At 38.8% G+C, this 21,465-nt stretch overlaps 1 protein-coding gene across 3 annotated transcripts in view; it reads left to right on the forward strand.

Annotated features, from left to right (window-relative positions):
- Window positions 1–20,947, forward strand: part of LOC129369157 (estrogen-related receptor gamma-like) — a 37,473-nt gene extending 16,526 nt beyond the window's left edge. For 2 of the 3 annotated variants that reach the window (XM_055044514.1, XM_055044512.1), the window contains exons 4-8: window positions 886–1,002; window positions 9,690–9,800; window positions 11,745–11,924; window positions 18,004–18,273; window positions 18,377–20,947. In XM_055044514.1, coding sequence (XP_054900489.1) covers window positions 886–1,002; window positions 9,690–9,800; window positions 11,745–11,924; window positions 18,004–18,273; window positions 18,377–18,621 — 923 coding nt within the window. In that variant the 3' untranslated portion in view covers window positions 18,622–20,947. The remainder of the gene's footprint in view (window positions 1–885; window positions 1,003–9,689; window positions 9,801–11,744; window positions 11,925–18,003; window positions 18,274–18,376) is intronic. The other variant, XM_055044513.1, reaches the window with a different exon arrangement.
- Window positions 20,948–21,465: the final 518 nt, after the last annotated feature.

A 21,465-nucleotide genomic window follows, 5' to 3' on the forward strand; every position in this document is an offset into this window, starting at 1 on the left:
AGATGCTCGGTTTTATAGTTTATTGTGCATGACTGGCAATGCTTTCTTGCTTCATATAAACCTGTTTTACGAGCAGCATGGCACAGATGGAGTTATGCCCCAAGCTTTTGTTATGGTGAAAACAAGCCCTGATCAGTTAATTCATAGCTTCCGCCTCCCACTTTTCCAAACTGCAGAAAGGCTTTAAATAAAGATCTGTTTGCAAACAGCTGATATGTGGTTAAACTTGCATGACATTGTGTGTATAGTCAACATGTTGGGGGTTTGAAGCAGCAGATAGCTGAGCTGCCTAGTGCTAAATGTGTTTGCTTTGACTTCTCCTCACAGCTGAGAACTGAAAGCGCACAGTGTGGGTGTTTTAAAGGGATTGTCCTGCTCTCTGTCGGCTCTGGGCCCAGGTCGAGGACCTGGTGTGCCTCGTCTCGTTAAGAGCTCTGGAAGTTGGCTGCCGGAGAAAAGTTCAAAGGGTAGACTTGAGCGGCTTTCAAATTGAACAGGGAGATCTGATGTCTGGCTCAACAGAAACTTCCTGTTTCTCTAATGGAGGCTGGCAGTTGAGATGACCTGTACTGGCTCAATGCCATCAGCCTTAGCCGACAACTTTGGCTAGTTGATCAAATTAATTTTTTTTTCTGACAATATACTAAACTTTTTCAAATACTTCCAATAAATACCACTTTTAGTCTGAGCATAAAACTTTCCCATAAAAGAAAACGGAGTTTAGATGTCAAGACAACAAACTCAACTGAAATAAAAAAAAAAACAATTATTTTTCTGTAGTCTATTGTTTGGCCATACAAAGCGCTGGTAAACAAGTTTAGGTAACTGTTTCCACATAATTGTCGACCACTTTTTTCTTATCCGTCCCTCTCTTTCCCTCTCCAGGTAACATCGAATACAGCTGCCCAGCTTCCAATGAATGTGAAATCACCAAGAGAAGGAGAAAATCCTGCCAAGCCTGTCGATTTGTGAAGTGTCTGGCAGTGGGCATGTTGAGAGAAGGTCAGCTGTGCATTAAAGTAACTGACTGTTAGCTTCACTACGATAGATCTGATGGGACATTTGGCAGGAGCTTCAGTCTCGTCCTTATAGACTTCTGAAATGGAGCGAGAAAGCCACTGGTTATTATGATGGCCTGTGCTGTAGCTGACTTATCTCCATTGACAATGAACTTAAAGCATCGTCGTGTTGCCATATATGACACGTGTGTGTAGGTCAGTGTATGTGGAATAAAAAAAGCACTTAACGATGAGTAACAGGGTTTTTAACTGTTCAGCCAGGTCCCTCTTTGCTGTGCAGGGTCTCCAAAATAGTTTCTGGACTTTTGCCAATTTGTGAAGGTGTCAAGGCAACATTCCAGCAACAAGAGAGATATTTGGAAGATAGCTTATTCACTATGAAGTTAGTTGAAAAAGGGTAGATTTTTTTGCCACGACGACCAGAAGAACAATTAAATTTTGGCTAAAAAAACCAAAGATTATTGTACTAATTGTCAATCATGGTGGTAGCAGTATCAGTGTAGCTACAGATTGATCTGATGCATTGCATCAAGTGAATGAAAAGATGCAAATTATTGAACAGATGCATGGTTTATCTGCATCTGTGGGGGTCTCAACAGAATAATAACAAGTCAGGGGTGCACAAAGCAGGCAAAAAAAAAAAATCCTTCCTATAGTTCCAGCCTGAACCCAATTGAAAATCTTTGTAGTGTGCCAGATTTATTCCAGAAACATTTTGATGGCTACAAGATTTTTTTTTCAACCTGCTTTCTACTATGAAACTTTATCACGTCTGGATAAATATTTGAAGTGGGTCTGTGCACATGCCGCAGATAGCCTCCTTTAGTCTGCCTGCTGCCTGGTGACATATTGTTGTCCAGATTTAGAAGTGACTCACAGAGGAAAACATTAGCAGCCTCCTACTGTACTGGCCACTTGTCTCCTGCTGTGTGCAGCTTAGGAGAGTTACCAAAGAGGAGAGAGGAGATAAAACACCTGAGTGTGTAAATGTTGAGCAAAATTTATTATAAAAATAAAAGCCTGTCAGTTTATCCTAAGTGGCTTATGTTACATTGATGCTTGCGAATTATGATGTGTGGAATTAATAAATAAGGTAGCTTATGTATGGGAAAAGAAAATGCCACATTAATATATCCTGCACTTTACTAGACGTGTTTCACAATGTTTTCAACATTTTCCACTTTTCTGTGCTCCTTTTTTCCATTTTTCAGTCACGCTAATGTCGCCTTCGGGAAATGTTTGTGTAAGATATGGTCCAATCCAGTTTTTGTATATATCTGAATATCTGAATTGAAATATTTATTACAATAGCAGCTCCAGAACTTGATCATCTTATTGATTTAGGCACAAATCATTTCAGTTCTAAAGCCTTCCATGGATTGGCTTTTCTCAAAGGAGAGTGCTAACTAGAGTACTTGACCAAAGTTATGACTCAAACTGCAGGTTATAAACCTTTTATATGGAGAAAGTTAAAGCTCCGTTTATAGCCATTTTTCCTCAGCTCAGTTCTTCAATAAGAAGCACAGTTTTAGTTTTACCTCCAAAAGACATGTTCACAATTTCTGATTGTCTTGAATTTTTGTGAATGTTTTGAAAGTGATAGAAATGATTGGGAAGATGAAGGTACAACCCCAACTCTTCTAGATCTGAAAGGTGATTTATTATTTTCTATTTGGAACTTAATGTGCAGCAGCATCCTCCAGCTGCAGCTGTATATGCATAGTGAGTTATAGATGCAACCAATTATAGCATGTTTACACATTTCTGTGTATGTTTAAACACCTTACCAAGATCTCAGATCCGCACTCACACCTCGGTGTGTTTTCCTCAGTGCTATCTTTTTCTATATTAGCTGCTTTTAATAGGGTTGGGGCATCAACAGCATTCCTCCTCTTTCAGCCCCCCCCTTTTCTTCATCCCCCTGCCTCATAAATTCCTCCAGATGCCTTGTGGGATTCCTGGACCTCCATGAAACGCGAACTGCCCCTCGTAACTCCGATCGTAAGCGCCCTCGTAACGCGCTTCATCGTGTCTCGTAATGCCCCTCTTCCCCTGGAGAGGCCGCAGTAAACAGAGACAGAGGGAGCTGTGAAGTTTAATGAGGAGAGTCAGAGCCATATTAAAAGAGCAGCTAAAAGACATATAGACCCCAGGCAGGATTTGATTAAGCCCCGTTTAGGTAACTGTTTCCACAGAAGCTTTCACTTTCCTAGGACAATAGGACCATGGTTGCAAAATAAAAACAATATATCCTCCTCATTTTCTAGTTGCATTAAAGTTGCACAGTTTGTACATTGAGATGGTTCAGACCCTACACACCATTTCCATCAGTCAATAAGACGCTATCTGCTGTATATCAGACGCCACTAAGGTATTTTGGTGTTAGTGGAGATTATCACAACACAGCTGCACACTCCAATGTATTTTTGTAGGATGTTATGTGACAAAACGACACTAAGTACAACTGTAAAGTAAAAAAATATATAAATATTCATATTATTTTGTTTTTTATTTTGTAAGTGAATGCCATTTCATTGTGGTATTCACTGGATTGTTGGAATTGTATTTATGGAAGGAGAATCTCTGCTTCATCTGCAACCCCACATTATGATGCAGGCTCCTCCATGTTAGCATTGTTGGTTCTCTGTCACATGTTGCATTTTATGTGTTGGCAAAAAAATATGGCTTTAATCTCATCTGACCAGAGCACCTTCTTCCACATGTTTGCTTTGTCCTGTCAGTTTTGAAGGACGGCTTCATCCTGCAAACCTACACAGTTCTCTGTGAAAATGTGTCATTTTGGATTAATCTGATCCTGAGGTGACTTCTGAATTCAGCCATTTGTTCAGGATCCTTTTTAAGGTTTTGAGAGAAACCGAGAAAAAATATAAATTCAGAAAACCTTTTGGATATTTATTTGTAGCAAGCAAAAATTGAAACTCTTGTATTCTGTTCTCTTCCCTTTAAATTGCAATAAAACAGATACAAGCTTGAGGAAGCAATGTGATGAAAAGTTGAAAGATTTAGGATGCGGTAATACTTTAAAGCTGTATATGTCACCACATCTGAGATGCGTGGGATTGTTTGTGGTGGGAACATGGAGACAGCGGCGATGGAGGTGAACAGGCTAAACTAGATGAGTGGATGCTGTGGGACTTTTTGTGGATCTGAAAGCTTCTTATGTGGAAATGCTGTAAGAATGGCGATGAATGTGATGAATGTGGCTGTCCTTATCAAACGCTGATGGGCAGTCCAGAAGAACAATGAGGTAGTGTGTGTGTCTCTCTTGTTATCCACCAAAGCTATTCTTGGTCTTTTAGTTGTCAGCACATTCCTCTATGAAACGTTATACTTAGTTTTGACATTATCTTCTGTCATAGCGGAACACAAACAAACGCTTGAATAAAACTTAGTTCGCCTTTAAATCCGTTGTCTCGGTCATGCAGCGAGGACAAGCCCTTAAAAAATATGGTTTTTCAATTGCAAAGCTGCATACGAAACTTTAATCTAACAGTCCTGCATCAGAACTATGGTGTCACAACTCAGGGGGAAGTTTAGGCTCAAGCAATCCAAATGTGAACTTTACAAAAGAAATAAAGATAACCAAACCCAGGCCTCAGGTCAGACTGACCGGAAGACTAAGGAAATTACAGCTGGACAGGCAAACAGTATGGAATGGCATCACTGATCTCCGTAAAACTGATATCTTTTCAAATTTCCCCCCCTCCTGTTGCCCTCGGGTTGACATGACCCGAGGACAAGCCCTTATAAAACATTTTTTTAATTGCAACTGCATACAGAAACTTGAAATCTAACAGTCCTGAATCAGACCTACAGTGTTCACAACTCAGATAGAATTTTCTGCTGGAGCAATTCAAATGTGAACTTGACGAAAAAAATAAGAACAACCTCCTGTTGTCTTCGGGTCAAAATGACCCGAAGACAAGAGGAGGGTTAAATCAAGCATTCAGCAAATTTGAAACAGTTTGGAAGCAAATCCACACGAAATTTTCAGCTTATAATTCATTTCTTTAAATTCAAATTTAGTCAAGCTAATATTTGGCAATGAAGAGCTAATACTTGTCCTATTGCTCTAGCATGTTAGCCTTCACACTTTAGGGCTATGCTTACATGAAACCTCTGTTTGGAAACTGCTGGTATTTTCAGATGTTGACTGGGAAAAAGTTTCACGTTTAGACAATTCTGGCAAGACACCTTGGATCCGCTGTAGTTGTCATGGCGTTGTGATTTTAAAATCTCATCAAAACATGCATAACCTTTTGACCCTTAACTTCTTTCTCAATTAGAAAACGGTAAGCTGTTTCAGATGAACCAAGTGCTAATGCTCAATATATTCCCTTTTCAGAAGTGGCGTTAAACTGAACGATGTAAAGCGGCACACACGGCACAATGCTATCCACCGCTGTTCTTCATACGTAGAACAAACCCTGTTGCCCTTCACCAATCAGTGCAGTGACCAGTCCTCAAACGCTAAATGATGTCACATCAGATTAATTTAATATGGGGAAAGTGAACACAAGAAAAGAAGAGAAAGTAGAGAAAATCTTTTTTTTTTTTTTTTTTTGGTAAAAATGATTTAGACAACATCTGTTGGCATTATACAAATACGCTTAATACTGTGACAATATTTTTTACTTAAAGCAAAGATTCTCATATGTAATAGATACATTTCTGCTAGTTAAGTTTTAAAATATGAAAGCATGGTTAAAGGTGCACCACATTTAATATAGTGACAACTAATAAAGAAGCGGCAGACTTTCCTCGATAAACTTTTTTATATTTCCAGTGTGTATCAGAAACAGTATTGGGCACCCATAATACAAAATATATAAATAGAAACTTAAGTCTCTGTTTAAGTTCAGTGTTTGGTTGGCTCTGGGAAAAATGGCAGCACACTGTCCTTATTCAAGTTGTTAAACTATTTACAAAACCTACTTCAATGACAACATGATTATGACTTCTTGGTATCACATCTGTGTCTTTTAATCCCTAAATTATTCTCAATTATTGGTTTCTGCTTTGAGTTTTCCAGTTATATGATGCCAGTGCGGCAAGTGATGAATAGCCATTATTTTCTATTTTGGTTTCACAACAAGCTGTAATGGATACAATATGTGTCACTAACTGCTTGTTTACATAAACAACAAGAAAACAATTAAAGTCAAGAACTTTTTGTGCTTATATTAAATAATTTCAGTCTCAAAAAATGTTATTTTAAACACCTGTCCTCAGCACCTTCCACGTTTTAAAACTTAAATTAGACATAAGTGCATTCAGATTTATGGCTTCACTCAGATTTTAAACTTAACTTCTTGTTTAAAGCTCAGGTTTTATTGTGGGATCCATCTTATTTGACAAAAGCTTAAATGTAACAAGTGTCTGCAAGTAAAAGTCTTATCAAAAGCTTTAGACCTGTTTTATGGTCCTGTCTGTCTTCGGACACTTGACTTGCAAATAGGTGATTTTTTTCACTCTTGTGATTTCTTGTCCTTCTGAGAGGAAAGCTTGTAGAGGAAACTTTTTCTTATGGTTTGTAATCAGTGTCCTTCTTTGCCAATTGGTACTTTTACTTTGCTCCTACATGCAATTCCTTTATTTTGTCCTGTTTTTTCAAGCTGCAGGTGGTTTTTGAGGAAATCCTCAGTGCCTGGGCGGAGAAAAGCTTTCAATATATAATAAATTTTAAAAAGTACCAGCAGAAAGACACAAGTAGTGCAGAAAAAAGTTCTCTAATATTTGATCATTGCATTGAAATTGGTGTTTGTTTTTATTTTGTTAATATAGAAATCATGAAAATCAATTCATTCTTATTCCATAAACTTACAGATTTATTTTTCTTTCTAAAACCTAAGAATTGAAAATCATGACTCTTTCCTTTAACCATTAAAAAATACAAAACTGCTGTGGGTGTAAATGTTGCCGACCCCTTGGCAAGTAGAAGTGGAGAGCTTATTACTGCTGATAAAACATGTATAACTCTGAGACCTACCATTAACATATAGCCCTATTTAGGTTGAATATAAACGTGGCAGTTCAGGACACTTAAAGCTGTTACAAAGCAAGTGGGACACTTAAATAAAACTCTTAAAGATGAGAAAGGCAACTGAAGAAAAGGTTTCTGGAGATCCTGGGGGAAAACAATATTGAAATAAAAAAATATTTAAATATTGGGTGTGTTTTAAAAAGTTACCAGAATCTGAAAACAATTTGAAGAATCAGGCCTTGCAAACCAACAATACATTAGTTTTCAGTGAAAACCCCTGTTAAGAACAATATAAAAACCCTTTGTTCCCAAATTTTGTTCTACTCAACAATGTTTATCAAATAAATGTATCTGAAGCATTTTTTAATATACACTTAACTTTTCTAGGTTGAAGTGTTTGAATTTTATTTATGTGTGACGTGTTTCTCAATGACAGACATATTTATCTTGTGTTCTTCAAAATGGCAAATACAAGAGAACATGGCATTCTACTCACATGTTTTGCTGGGGAACATGTATTCATTTAGATTTAATTCATAATGGGATCTTCAAAGATAACAATGATTATACATTTTATTTCTCAGGATAACATATATTCTTTTTAACTGTACTTTATTTGTCATGAGAGTTGTAAGGAACATAATTCATACCAACACTGTTATCTACAATCCTTTCTTGCATTTAATATCTTTTCATGGGACATTAACTGATAAAGCCTTATATCAAATTTATAGTTATAGTAATGGCAGACATATAAAATAAAACAAAATAGCTTTACAAGTCAATGGGACAGAACTGATAAAACCCCACAAATCTTTAAACGCCTGATTAAGAAGACGTTATTTTTTTTTTCTGCTCCTTAATTTTTGTTGCGTGCTCTGTGAAATTATCTGTACAATTCTGAATAACAAGTTAAAGGGATGGAATATTGCTGGGAGGTGTCAAGAGGGGAAATAATAGCCTCAATGTGTCTCTTACAGATGCCATTATAGATCTATTCAGGGACACTATGGCTATTTACACTCTGCAGACCCAGAAACCCAACACCACTACTGAAGGCTTCCTGAGTCACATTCACACCCCCTGCATAAAGCAATTTCTCTGCAGTTGGTGAGATTCACAGTGTGTCTGTTCCTCCTCTGTGAACATGACCGGCCTCTCCCCTGGCTGGCACACACACACACACACACACACACACACACACACACACACACACACACACACACACACACACACACACCCCCCCACACACACACACACACACACACACACACACACTCCTAAATCTCTGTCATCACGTTGTCGCAGTGCTTGTTAAGATGAGCATTTGTCACCGGCCCCTCCGAGGTTTTCGGGTGTCATCTTACAGGATGCATGTTGCCGCTCCAGCATTTGGCCCGTCCTGTCCGGTCTCCTTGAGCTTGGCAGTACATGTGGGCTGTTGACTGGACAACATCCCGATGGTTTAATGGATTTAACGTGGGAGCCTTTCGCCCATTGACTGACTCGTTTAAATGTCGCATCAATGTCATACACAGCTCCAAATGTAACAAAGTAGGCAATGTTGAAGATGTTTGATATCACATCTTCACAAATCACATCTGAATTTGGATGATCTTACTAAATAGATGTTGCTAAATTGAAATATCTTTTGAGAAATTTTCTGGAATTAATTTATTTATCAGAAAGGAAGAAAAATTTGACAGAAAAATAATTTAAGTGAATTTAAATAAATTGTACTATAATCAATGTTCAGTTATTGCCATATTTAAGTTAAAATGTGGTTCATTGTATACCAAGTGATATATTTCAAGTGTTTATTTCTGTACATTTTGATGATTATAGCCATATGAAAATGACATGAATTAGAAGTTAATAGATGGAAAAAAAATACATAAAAACATTGCAGACATTACCACAACCTGGAGTAAATTGTGGAGTAAAGTCAATTTGAGAGTCATTACACACAAACTTGTGTAATTAACTTGTCTTATGAGAATAAAGAGTTTGTTCAGTGGTGCGAAGATATACATTTACTTTTCATTGGCTTGAAGTCCAGCATGAAATTTACACAGTCAGTGATGATTTGATGAGCCGTCCCCTCTGCTGGTCTTGGTCAACTGTCCATGTTCAGTTTCCAACAAGCTTTTAGGAGATAATCATGGATTTTTATTTATTTATTTTTTTAGCAGAACATTGGACCGGCCCAAAATTCCAATACCTACTTTAATGACCGCAGCAAAAGACGGAGATGAGAAATCCCAAATGCGTACAAATGCATATGAACCGAACTAATAAACAAAGCACAGTTCATGCAAAAGAAGATAAAATATAATGGATATACGTTTCAAGAATGCAACATTTCTATGTTAAAAATGTTACAAAACGTTACAAAGCATTACAAAACACGAAAATGGGAGTTTTGGGTTTTTGTGAACTGCAGAAATATTAGCAGAAATGAATACTTGAAATATATTGCTGTGTGTAATTTCATACATTTCTTTTCAATGATATTCCAGTGTATTGGTTTGCACCTATATTAATTGTTTTATTTACTGTACATGTAACATTATCATATGAGGGCCCGGGTGTTTGTGTATTTATGTGTTTATGGTGTGGCTAAGCAAACATCGTCATAAACATCCTGTGATTATGTTTACCTATAGGTGTGCGCCTGGACCGGGTTCGAGGAGGCAGACAGAAGTACAAGAGGAGAATAGATGCTGAGAACAGCCCCTATCTGCACCCACAAAGCAGCTTGCCACAGAAAAAAACATGTAAGTATAAAAAAAATGGGAAAGTTGTTCCTCTGATTTTATAGACTTCAATTATGGTTAGATGAGCTCTAAGTGAATTTAAGTGCTTAAGACTTAGCAACAGCCAAGCCCTTTGAACTCTGGGAAGCCATCATTACTCACTTAACAAATTTAGACTTTTATGTGAGAACAGCTTTGCATTTAACATTTAAGACGAGGCAGAGACACTTTCTATTGAAATTGTTTCCCTTTCTTCCTCCTGGATAGATAGTTTATATAAGAAAATAAACTAATATCACATTACATACAATAGCTTCTGTCTTTTACTTGAATTGTCAAATGAAGTAATAAAATGTTATTTTTTTCAGTTGAGAAAAAAAAACATGTGACTTGGGTGCAGCAACCAGGGGCTTGAAAGACTTAATCAATAATTGTTCGTCTTTCGTCTGACAATAACAAGAACTGTTGAAAATGAATGAGAGTCAATGACTGGAGCAGCCAGTTGGTACAGGAAGGACGATCAACATAGCAGAAAATTTACTTTCAAGTGGGACTGATTAGCAGGCCCGACTATTTTGCATCAATCATTACATTTACATGTACAGTTTAGTCAAGGTACAGTTGGAGCTCAATCAATCCATCAATCTGCACGACTGTTGTTTTCTCAAGCTCCATTTCTGCTGCTAAACTCCCTTCCTGTTCTTTAGTCCTGGATGTCCTCTGGTTATTAGAGGCCTGAACTCTGTTGGTGCCTAGAAAAATGGGAAGTTTCAGGGATTCCTGTACAACACACACACGTCACAATGTGGAAACCGCTATGCTGTGCTGCATTTCATCCCCTTATGCAGGTGACAACAACTTTGACATGTCCTGTGTGTCGCCAGCTTGAGGTTATTCTTTGTTTTGGCACCAGTTTGGTGGCAGCAGGTGAAATGATTGATTCAGTCTTACCCTTGAATGCGCCTTGGTTTAACTGATTTTTTTTTTTTGTAGCCTTGGATGTATGTTTATGATCATTGTCATTCTGTCCAGACCCAGACTCAAGTTAAAGTTTTTTGTTTGTTTGTTTGTTTTTTTAAAATATGTAGCTGTTTGAGGCTCGATTGATGACTCTGGCAAAAGTTTTGGAGGCTAATCCTAGCTGTGTTTCCATTAGCCATAGATTTGTGCAAATTGAAATTCCAAAAGTAAATTTGCTTAATGGAACCATGGCAATGTTTCCATAAAGCCACAAATAATTTCCATCCTACCTCAAAAAGGTGTTTGTGGTAGGATGATGTGGTTTTTCGCCCATGTCAAAATAGATGTATTTTTGCAAAACTGTACTGGAAGCACTTTTTATTCTTGTCAGACGAGTCACATGATAAACAGCCAAATGTTACTACTGGCAAAAACAATTTTAAAAAAATCAGTGGGAAGTTGTAGGAAGATGAAGATTTTTCACAGCATCGCACAGTTCATAAAAAGCTGTGTGTCATTCCAACGTGTTGAATTCATATCTCTTTTGTAAAATCGCTGACTACAGTTTTCCCAAATGCTGGATGCATAGTCACTCCCGAGAATAAGAGGCTTGCCACTTCAGCGCCTGAGTAAGACACCGACGTTTCCTCTGATGGCTTAGGCATGGCTGAATTATGATTATGTCTCACATAACTGTTTAGATCTATCGCTGCCATGATTTCTAATGACTCACCACATGGACAACCTTATTCACTTGTGATTTTAATTAAATTTCTTATTTAAAGGAAACACTACCTTTGCAATTTTGACATTAGCTGACAAAGATTTGCGCAAAGATTTCTATTGGAAACACAGCTAGTGTCAAGAAACCTTCGGATGGTGTGGGTCACTTTTCACCTTGATACTTCGATAGAAATATTCTGGTTCCAGCCATGTCTTCCCTTTTCATCTTTACTGACCTCATTGAAAAAATGAAAACCTTGTAACAATAGTAAACTTTTGCAGTTTTTGTAGGTGCAGTGGAAAACAAGGTGATATCCCTGCTGCTCGTAGCCGAGCCGGAGAGCATCTTCGCCATGCCGGACCCCACGGTACCCGAGAGTGACATCAAGGCTCTGACCACGCTGTGCGACCTGGCAGACAGAGAGCTGGTGGTCAACATCGGCTGGGCCAAACATATCCCTGGTATGAATCTCCCTCTCTCTCTCACTCATAGTTCTCTCACACAAGCCGACACACACATTAGGTTGACTAAGTCCCTAATCAGATCAGAGAAGGGATTGTTCTGACTTGTGGCTGCCAAGACGGCCCAAAAGAGCGGGAGGGGGGGTTGGCTGTCTGTTATCTGTCAGTCATCCTCTATGTGTGTGTCTGTGCATGCCAGCATGCTGTAAATTGCGTGCCATGCCCTTCCTGACCAAAGTGTTCCCACACCAACCAGATGACCAATGGCCACATGGAAGTTTTAATTTGTTTCCTGGGCCGAGGCCGCCTCCCTGTCAGGTCTGAATTACAGAAATCCTCCTGGCTCTTGGAACACACTGAGCTTGTCTTCTGTCACAGAAATAGCAGATGAGACATGCGGAGGTTTATTTTTTTTTTTACCCCCTTCAGCTGAAGAAGTGTGTCTGTTCTCACTGAGTAGTTAGACTAAAATGCCTGATGTACCTCTGCTCTAGACTGAGCATCATGTTCAGCTGGGGTTTGTGTTTGTGGGAGCACAAGCACTTTGCCAAACACAGAAATGGATAAAAAAAAAAGTCAAGTGTTTCATCATTTTCTGTTTGGAGAGTTTTATTGAATACTTTTGTAGTTATGAGCCATCCAAAACTTTAATTTGCTCAAGATGATGAATTTTATTTTTATTTATGTTGAGAAGTTGTTTTTTTTCACATCAAAATTAAGTTGCTGTTCATAGATGGTGCATAACAGAAAATATAAATTCATAAGAAGGTATTGCAAAATAAATTGAATACCAAAAACTTGCAAACACATTTTGAGCCATTTACACTAATGCCTGATCAAAAGCCTCAAAAGCTGTTCAGTTCTTTTAAATTCACAATATTTTTTACTGTTAAAACATTTTCAGTTTACTCTTGCTTTAGTTGCAGAAACTACTTGTTCGACATCTTATAACAGCTAAGCTGTTTAAAAGTAAAAGTTTGTAGTCATCCAAACACAAATGTAATATCTGTGAAAAGATGTCTGACCTGTAATTGTATCCTTTAAGTAAGAGGTAAAGTTTTATTTGGACTTTTTAATGCTTTTCAGTGTAATTCCCAAGTCAAGGGATTTGGGATTTGGTATTTAGTACTTTGTAGGTGCAGTGAAAGGAACAATGACTTGCCCTATCTAGTTTTCAATGTGACTAATAATACCAGGATTTCCGCTATTACCTACTCAAGCCATTTTAAATTGCAGCTCTTTCACAGTAATTTCCCTCAGGCAGGACATCTGCATTTTCCTGCACCACTTATATTATCCACTTCAAAGGGTTCTTATAAATTAAATAAATACTTCCCCTTTATTTCACACTAGACTGTTAGTAAATACAGGACCGCCTCCGAACAGTAAAATATTACAATTCAAACATATAAAAGCTGCAATTTATTACTGTCATCTCATTTAGGACCACCGGGATTTAAAAAAAAAAAAAAAGCCAAAGTAATCTCATTTATTAATTATGGTGCTGGCTTTTTATTTTATCTTTTTTTATATAAATAACTTGCTTAATTTATATGTTTTTGAAAAAGAAAATGTTTCTCAGTCTCACAGACAATGCTTTTTGCTAAATAATGAGTTTAATTTCACCTCCAGTCCAAAACTCAAACTTTTATCTGTAAAAAAGTGAGATCCTACACTAAAACAGGCTTTTGCTTAAAACACAAATTATGGTTATTAAATTTCTTGCTCAGATATACTTTAAAGGCTACGAGCTGGGTCAAAAAGTTTAAGGACTTCATTTAAAAATACGGTAGAAATCCTGGATCCTGTTTAGGCGTATAAGGAAATAAAAAAAAAACGTCACCAAAAACACTTTCACAATTAGCGACATATGGTCATGCTTTGTATGTTTCTGTAGGTAAACTACTGGAAGCTTCAGAGAAGTGTTTGCACAGTCTTATAAGAAACTTAAATAGGGGATTCTATTTTACAGCTTTTCTTGGTTAATTAGTTCTTATCATCCCCTTTTTCTCCGCTTTATCAGCAGTGTTATTCACACCCAAAACATCACCAGTGAAACACCTGGGCTCTTTGTTGATGTCTTGTCTCTGAAATGCTTACAAAACAAACAAAACAGGTGCGTGTGCTTGCTCGTATCGTTCTACTATATTTCCCCCTGCATCTTTTTCTCAAAATTTAATAAGAGGCATTTGGCTGTTTGTTCCTCATCAGCATTTCCATACTCTTGTTTTGGAAGAAATTCACCTCCTCCCTGTTTACGTCTCCCCCAGCTCCATCCCCAGACAAATGGAGTCCGATTGACGGGTTTATATTTGTAGCCCTTTGCTGAGGGAGCGGAGCAGCGGTGAGCGGCGGCTGTAACCACAGCAGATACCCACCAGAGGGGTAAAGGAAAGGAGAAGGGAGGGACTGGAAGACATTTTTCATTCTGAAATGACACCAAAAATACATTAATCTAACAAAACCCATCAGGCAAGTTTGGGGAAAAAACTAGAAATACTTAAAGGCAAAAACAGTAAAGTTAAATGGAAACCAGTATTTTGCTCCTTGGAAACAAATTATATTCACAGAACATGGTGATTTTGAGCAGCCTTTTAGTTTTACTCCGAGATGGAAAAAGTGACGGCATGATCACTGGTAAACCTGTTTCCCAGTGAAACGTTCAAGAGCTTCTAAAATTATGTAGAAATACACTGTCGGAAAGTTCAGTGAGCAACTTTTTACATTCTAGGAAACGTGCCTGGTCATTATTTTTCCCAGATTTGGATGAGTAAACCAAAACCAGTTTGACAAGTTGATGCTGGAGAAGTCTGGGGGTTTTTTTGCAGTGAAACTGGAGAAAGGATAGAGTAGGTAGTCTGAACCAGTCCAACCACAGACATGGACTGATTAAGAGTTTAAAATGTGTAGTCTTCTGATTCACTGGCTAGAACAACGGCAAAACACTTTTTCTGTTGCTTGCAAAAATGTCGGCCTATTTTTTTTCCTGGAAAATCACTTTGTGAAAACTGAAGGAACATTACCTTCTGCTTTTACCTGACTGCAATCTGGCTACCTGAGCAGTTAGCCAGGCTGATTAACCACATAATATGAAAATCTATTATCTTTATTTCTGAGCAGAATGACATATTAGGTCTAAATCTAATTCTATGCAAAATAAGAACGTGTACTTGAGAATTACCAAAGTTAGGGAGGGATATTTAATATTTTTGCTTAAATCTATGTGTCGTAATTTTCTTTGTGTCCTTCGGTTGCAGGGTTTGTTGTTTTGGGAGGTGACTTCTCTCGATTGAGCGTCTAATTGGGGGTTATGTTGGAAACTCACATGTCCGCCCAGCTGCTCCTTCTTGGGTCGTTCATGTGGCCGGCGTCTTTTTAGGCAGAGATGGAAAGCTTGCAGGTCTACTGACAGTTCATTGCATGGTCATACCAAGACAGTAGGAGTCCTCACGACTTCTCGGATTTTGGCTGCAAAACATTTCTGCTTACTTTAGTCTTCAGATGGACCGGCATCTTGTGCTTTAAAGAAAACCTGTCTCCATTTTGGCCACTTTGATTTTACGAAGGAACAACCTTCAAAGAGGGCATCACCATTAACTCAAGCCAGTGACTCAAGTCCATGCATGAGATTCAGACTCAACAATTTAATGTTATAATTGTACTATTCAACAGTTGATCCTATTTCAGCAGCAGTGGCCAAAATTCAAACAGGAAGCAGGAATTGTAATAGAGTTTCTAATTTTAGTAAATCAAGAAAATAACTTCCAAACGGTATAAACACTGCATGGGAACCAGAGTTAAACAGAAGGAGCAAGTGCAGAGCAATATAACCTGAGAGCTTGAATTTACTGAGGAGAAATCACAAAGAAACCAGAGGAGCTAATGACAGGGGAGTGGATGCAGCTTTGGAAAAAAGCAGATAGGGAAGACCAAGACAGAAGTGAAAAATAAAGCAAAACAATGAGAATGAAAAGGGGGGAAGTAAACTGTAAGAAAAACCACTCTAAAGAAATAAGTACTAACATAAACAATGAGATTGACTAAACTGAAACAGGGTAAAAACTAAGATGGCAAGAAATAGAGAAGCACACAATGAAGAAATAATCAGAACATAGACATTGATGAAACTTAAAGTCCAAACATCAACATAGTGAGCAGGGTTTATATATTTGAGGAAACATCTGGTTACTGTTTTGGATGATCTTGCAAACTTTATTAATTACAATTCATTGCATAGTTATCACAATTGATATTTATTTTCCCCTCTTTTTGATGAATAATGTGATTAGTTTACTCCTCTGATTGCAAAAGTACACAATGATTTCAAGCCAGTTAATCTTAAATGTGGATGAACAAAATGAAAGAAAAAATTGATTTAACAAAGAAAAGCAGTGGCAACAAGAGAGTCAAACACAGGGAAAAGGCCAGCTGAACAACAGTCCGGCCGGCCCTACCTAGCAGCGTAATGGCCGTGTCACATCAGCTCTGGATGAGTGGCAGAACGCACAGCAGCCCCCGTTGCTGCTAGACCCGGGGTCCTGGGCGAAGTGTCCCAGGCCATGTGAGTTCTTCGCCCAGGGGGAGGTGAGTGTGATGGGCGGGCTACTGCCCTGGCTGCACCCACTCCTCCGTGTCGCCTCCTATAAGGCAGATTGACAGTGATGTGGTGTGAAGTCTGAGGGGCAAACCGGAAGACGAGCTGGCTAAAGACCAACTGCCCTCTTTGGTTTTGGCCATTTTGAGTCTGCGATGCAGCACTGGCTGTGGAATATATGTGTGATTAAGGCGACTACTGGGTGACAACTGTGTTAACATGTGGTGATATAAACTAGCTGTGCTTCTCTTTATTTGTCAAGTAAATGTAGAGGGTATATTTGACATGTTTCTGTCTGGAGGGAAATTGTTTCCTATGTAGAGTTTGGAGCAAACAAACTAATTTGTTTAGTGTCTTCAAGAATATTTCCTGGAGAACTTAAGAGTTACTTTAAATGAGCTGGTACAGGGAATTGAAATTTGAAACAGAAAAAAAGATAGAAATTGTGAGTTATTTTGGGCTTTTTTAAAAATAGTTTTACATTTTATAGGCCAGCTTGAACCAAAAATATTTTAATTTAGCTGCTTCTGTCCCACTTTCTGATATTTTATGCCTTATTTATCATGAACAACTTCTTTGTTTGCCTCATTTATCTGAAATGTTTCCCTTATCAACAATTTAACTTTTATCATTCGATTTATCAATAACGTGCTTGAGATTTCACCTAGCAAAGATTCACACAGGTCCAGTGATCGATGGCTCTGCTACAGAATACTGATCCCTATCGACGTATGAAATTGTGCACTGACAGCGTTTCCAATCCATCTCGGGGCCAGGTTGGGGAAACGGACCGCCTGCGCCGCCGCGGGGATTTTAAAGAGCCGTGGACTCTGATAACAATCAAGGACGGTGTCAAAAATACAAACAACATGCGCTCCCCTCCCTTTGTCTGTAAAAAAGGTTGTTTAATTACAGTAAACCCGTGTCTATGTGTGTGTGTGTGTGTGTATGGAGGTGTAAGCGAGGCGGTAAGTGGGTTTAATAACCTCCAGCTGGATGTAATTGTCAATCAAAGTTGGCGTGTCCTGCAGGGACTCATCAAATGTGCCACAAATTTCTTCTGTCCTTCGTTATGCCCTTTATTTCAGAAGTAAAATTATATTGCTGCAGGTATATTTTGCTGTAATAGTAATGAATATTTCGCAAAAAAAACCACCTAAACTTTCTGTTAAACTTTTTATAGCTTGCAAATCTTCTTACATGTTAACTTGATTCAAATATGTTATAAAAAGGATTTAAACTTTTTCGCATTCTGTCACTTAACCAGAAGTTTAAATGCATTTTGTTGTGATTTTATGACAGACGTTATTGTGAAGTAGACTTTGCTCATACAGATACCCGTGTTTCAGTGTGGGTATGGTGTGTTAGAGTTTGAAGACCATATCCAGTTTTTGTTCAGATTATTCCACTTTGCCTGCTCAGGTTTACCCCAATCTGTCCCTGGCAAACGCCATAAATGTTTTCTTTCATTTGTTTCTTTTTCAGGCTTCCCCACCCTCTCCTTAGCCGACCAGATGAGTCTCCTGCAGAGCGGCTGGATGGAGATCCTGATCCTTCGGGTGGTGTTTCGCTCGCTGGTCATGGAGGACAAACTGGTTTATGCCGAGGACTACATTATGGACGAGGAGCAATCCAAACTGGCAGGGCTGTTTGATCTGAACAGTGCAATCCTGCAGCTGGTAAAGAAGTACAAAAGCATGGGTCTGGAAAAGGAGGAGTTTGTGCTCCTCAAGGCCATTGCTCTCGCAAATTCAGGTACTATTTGACTTTGAATCCACGCCTTTCATAAAAAAAAAAAAACAACAAAAAAAGTCTTTTAAATCTTTCCCAGCTTTAACCTGATCCCTTTTGCTTTCAGACTCCATGCAAATCGAGGACTCTGAGGCAGTTCAGAGACTTCAAGATGTCCTTCATGGAGCCCTGCAGGAGCACGAGGCCACGCACCACCCTGAGGACTGTCGGCGTGCCGGAAAGCTGATCATGACCCTCCCTCTCCTCCGTCAGACGGCCGCTCGCGCCGTCCAGCATTTCTGCAGCATCAAACAGGACGGCCGCGTGCCGATGCACAAACTCTTCCTCGAGCTCCTCGAGGCCAAAGTTTGATCAGAAGCAGATCTGTCCACTGCTTTGTGAGAAGAGGGAAGGCATATTGGTAAATAGTTGGCTCGCGACTCTGTGTATTCGTCCATTTTAGCTCGCATCCTAATTAATATTCTTTTCTTTTTTGGAGACACAGCCCTCCTGATTCCTATAAAAAAAACAGTGAAATTGGTTCAAGTGTGCTGACCCGCTGACTTCTGGGACAGGTGGCTCAAAAGCAGAAGAATCGCGCCTTCTTTAGATATTTACAATTATATGCCAAACCGTATTTCTTTCAAAATCATTTTAAGAAACACTTGATACTTGAAGATCCTTCTGGATTACTTTGCTCATCTTGAAGCCTGTATAATCTGCATCCTTGTGGTTTAGAGAACATTTATGATAAGAATTTTTTTGTCGTTGTTGTAATGGTAGCTCTATACTGTTAGTCTTGCCAAAGAGTAAAGACTCTTTATCATTGAGTTATACCAGCAGATGTCCATGATATTTTGATGTGGCCTATGAAATGCTCATAAAACCCTGCTCCCTTGCTTTATTGTATAGCAAAAGCATCTATCTCCATTCATGCACATGTGAAAGAGGGGATTATTATTATTATTATTATGACTAGCATTAATATTTTACCAGGCATTTTCAGGGAAAGAGTACTTATCTTCACGATGCAACAGTACTACAGCAAAGTGACATTTATTTGTGGCTCTGTTCTGTTTCTTTTATTTGCACATGGGCTGTTGCAGCTAGAGGATAATTTTTAAAAATTTTTAACTAATATTATTGTGAGATAATTTTTTACCAGCTTCTCTGCTGCGGCACTGATAACTGACACCATGTCATGATATCACCATTGAAGTGCAGTCTGTGCATAATATCATAGGGTCTTGCAGGACAGTGATATGACTTCATGTAAAACAAACAAACAAAAAAAGGCTGCCATAATGTATAGTTCACGTCAAAAGTTTACGCGCTGTGTTAACTTTGGACCTTTAATGACTCATATGAACTGTTTTTATTGAACTGGGTTGATACTCAATATTTTTTGATCATTTAAAATCTGGAAGAATTTTGAATTTATGGAGGACTTTCTCTTATCCATAAAGGCCTAACTATATGCATACAGTCTAACAACTAAGGCTTTGCTAAATGTTTCGTAGGAAGTTGCATCTTGGCCACAGTTTGTGTAGCATAAGTGTAACATAAGCATAGTCCATACATTTTCAACAGGGGGAGAGAAAAAGAGGATTCATATTAACTTCTAAAATCAGTTCAAATGTGTGGGGACGTCCAACTGTGTCCAAGTTTCAACCATCTAGCTGTTGGTTTGTGGTGAAGTTGGTTCACCTATGACACTGTCCCGCTTACATCTCCACAGCATGGCACCACAGCCACCATACTTTACAGATGTTCTTAGATTGAACAGCTTTACCTCGGCTCATCCAAACAAACCTTTTGTCACTGACCAAATAGTGTAATCTTTGTCTCAAATGATTGTCCAGGGAGAAGAAGAGGAATTTCGACTGTATATTTGGTGTTGATTTGGTAGATAGTTCTTCTTTTTCCAAGTAACCATTCAGTCCATGTTGACGTTAAACTGGCGTCATTAGATAGTGATGCTAATGTTTTGCAATCGTCCAGTTTGGCTTCTTTAATCTGAATATTGCTGGGTATCCCAGCAAGTCAATGATTCCAATGGGAGATGGGGAAAACAACAGACTAACGCCATGTTATGAATTTGCATGTAAGCATAATCTTGAATCTAAATTCACACAGACTTATGTGTGCACATTTTGTCTTTTCAAAAAATGCCCCGGGCAACAATAAGCAACAGTTCACATGCATCTTTAAAGGACCAAACTTGCCGTCATGCACCTGAACGGTTTCTGTAAACTTCTGACCAGAACTGTAGATCTATAATTAGGGAAAGCAAGTTGATGTCTTTTCTGTAGTAGAAGTCTGTGTGTAGGGTCAAACGTGTGCACTGATTTCATTTTAGCCATAATGTTTGGGGAAACTGGTGGTGGCGCTCTGTTAATTTGCTAGCGTGTGTTTGTTGTGTGAAGAGTCTCTGAAATTTGTCTCCCGCCACACATCTCGGAGGAGTGTCTGGTCGGGGGAGACGGGGAACCTTTCAGATTTAGGGTCAAACGGCACCAATGTGGTCGGTTTTAAATGTTTGTCATGTAAGATTTGCTGTATGTACATCATGTCTTATGCCAACAACGGGGTTTTACAGATGTGAGCGGATTCTTCTCTCCCCTGCAGGAGCTGAGCAGTGCTATTTCATTCTCAGGTGGATTCTTGGGCAATAAAGACGATCCCCTTAATGCAAAGCTCATAATATCTGAGTGTCTTCTTCCTCAATAAAAGCGAAGGGAATTCATTAATAGCTGGTAAGTGGGCGCAGTCTATTCTGCCTCAGTCTGACAATGAACTCTTATTTCCATGTTCGGCCTATTATGGCACATTTAGGCCATCTTAGCCCAGTTGGATGAAGATTTATAATTAACAGCGGTAATGTAATGAAGTCGAAAAGTAGGCCCAAAGAGAGAGAGAGAGAGAGATGTCTGTATAGAGCTTAACGACGCACTCATTGCCTTGTCATGTAGAGAACCTGAGGGGGAAAAAAACGTCTCCTAGCTTCTGATTGTAGCAGAAATATTGTTTAAAAGCTGCAAAGATGAGGGCAGGTCAGCTAAACCCTAAACTAGTGAAGGCAGTCCTCAAGGTTTCGTATCTGGCCCACTCTGGTCCAACACAGCCAGATCAGCCAATGCTTCTCCAGCAGGCCTCTGCAGAACAATACAACATGCTGAGAAGGTAGTTGGACCATTTCCATCAGCCGCGTTGGTG

Source organism: Poeciliopsis prolifica, unplaced genomic scaffold (assembly GCF_027474105.1).
Source record: "Poeciliopsis prolifica strain line A6 unplaced genomic scaffold, Auburn_PproV2 SCAFFOLD020, whole genome shotgun sequence".
NCBI classification, from domain to species: domain Eukaryota; kingdom Metazoa; phylum Chordata; class Actinopteri; order Cyprinodontiformes; family Poeciliidae; genus Poeciliopsis; species Poeciliopsis prolifica.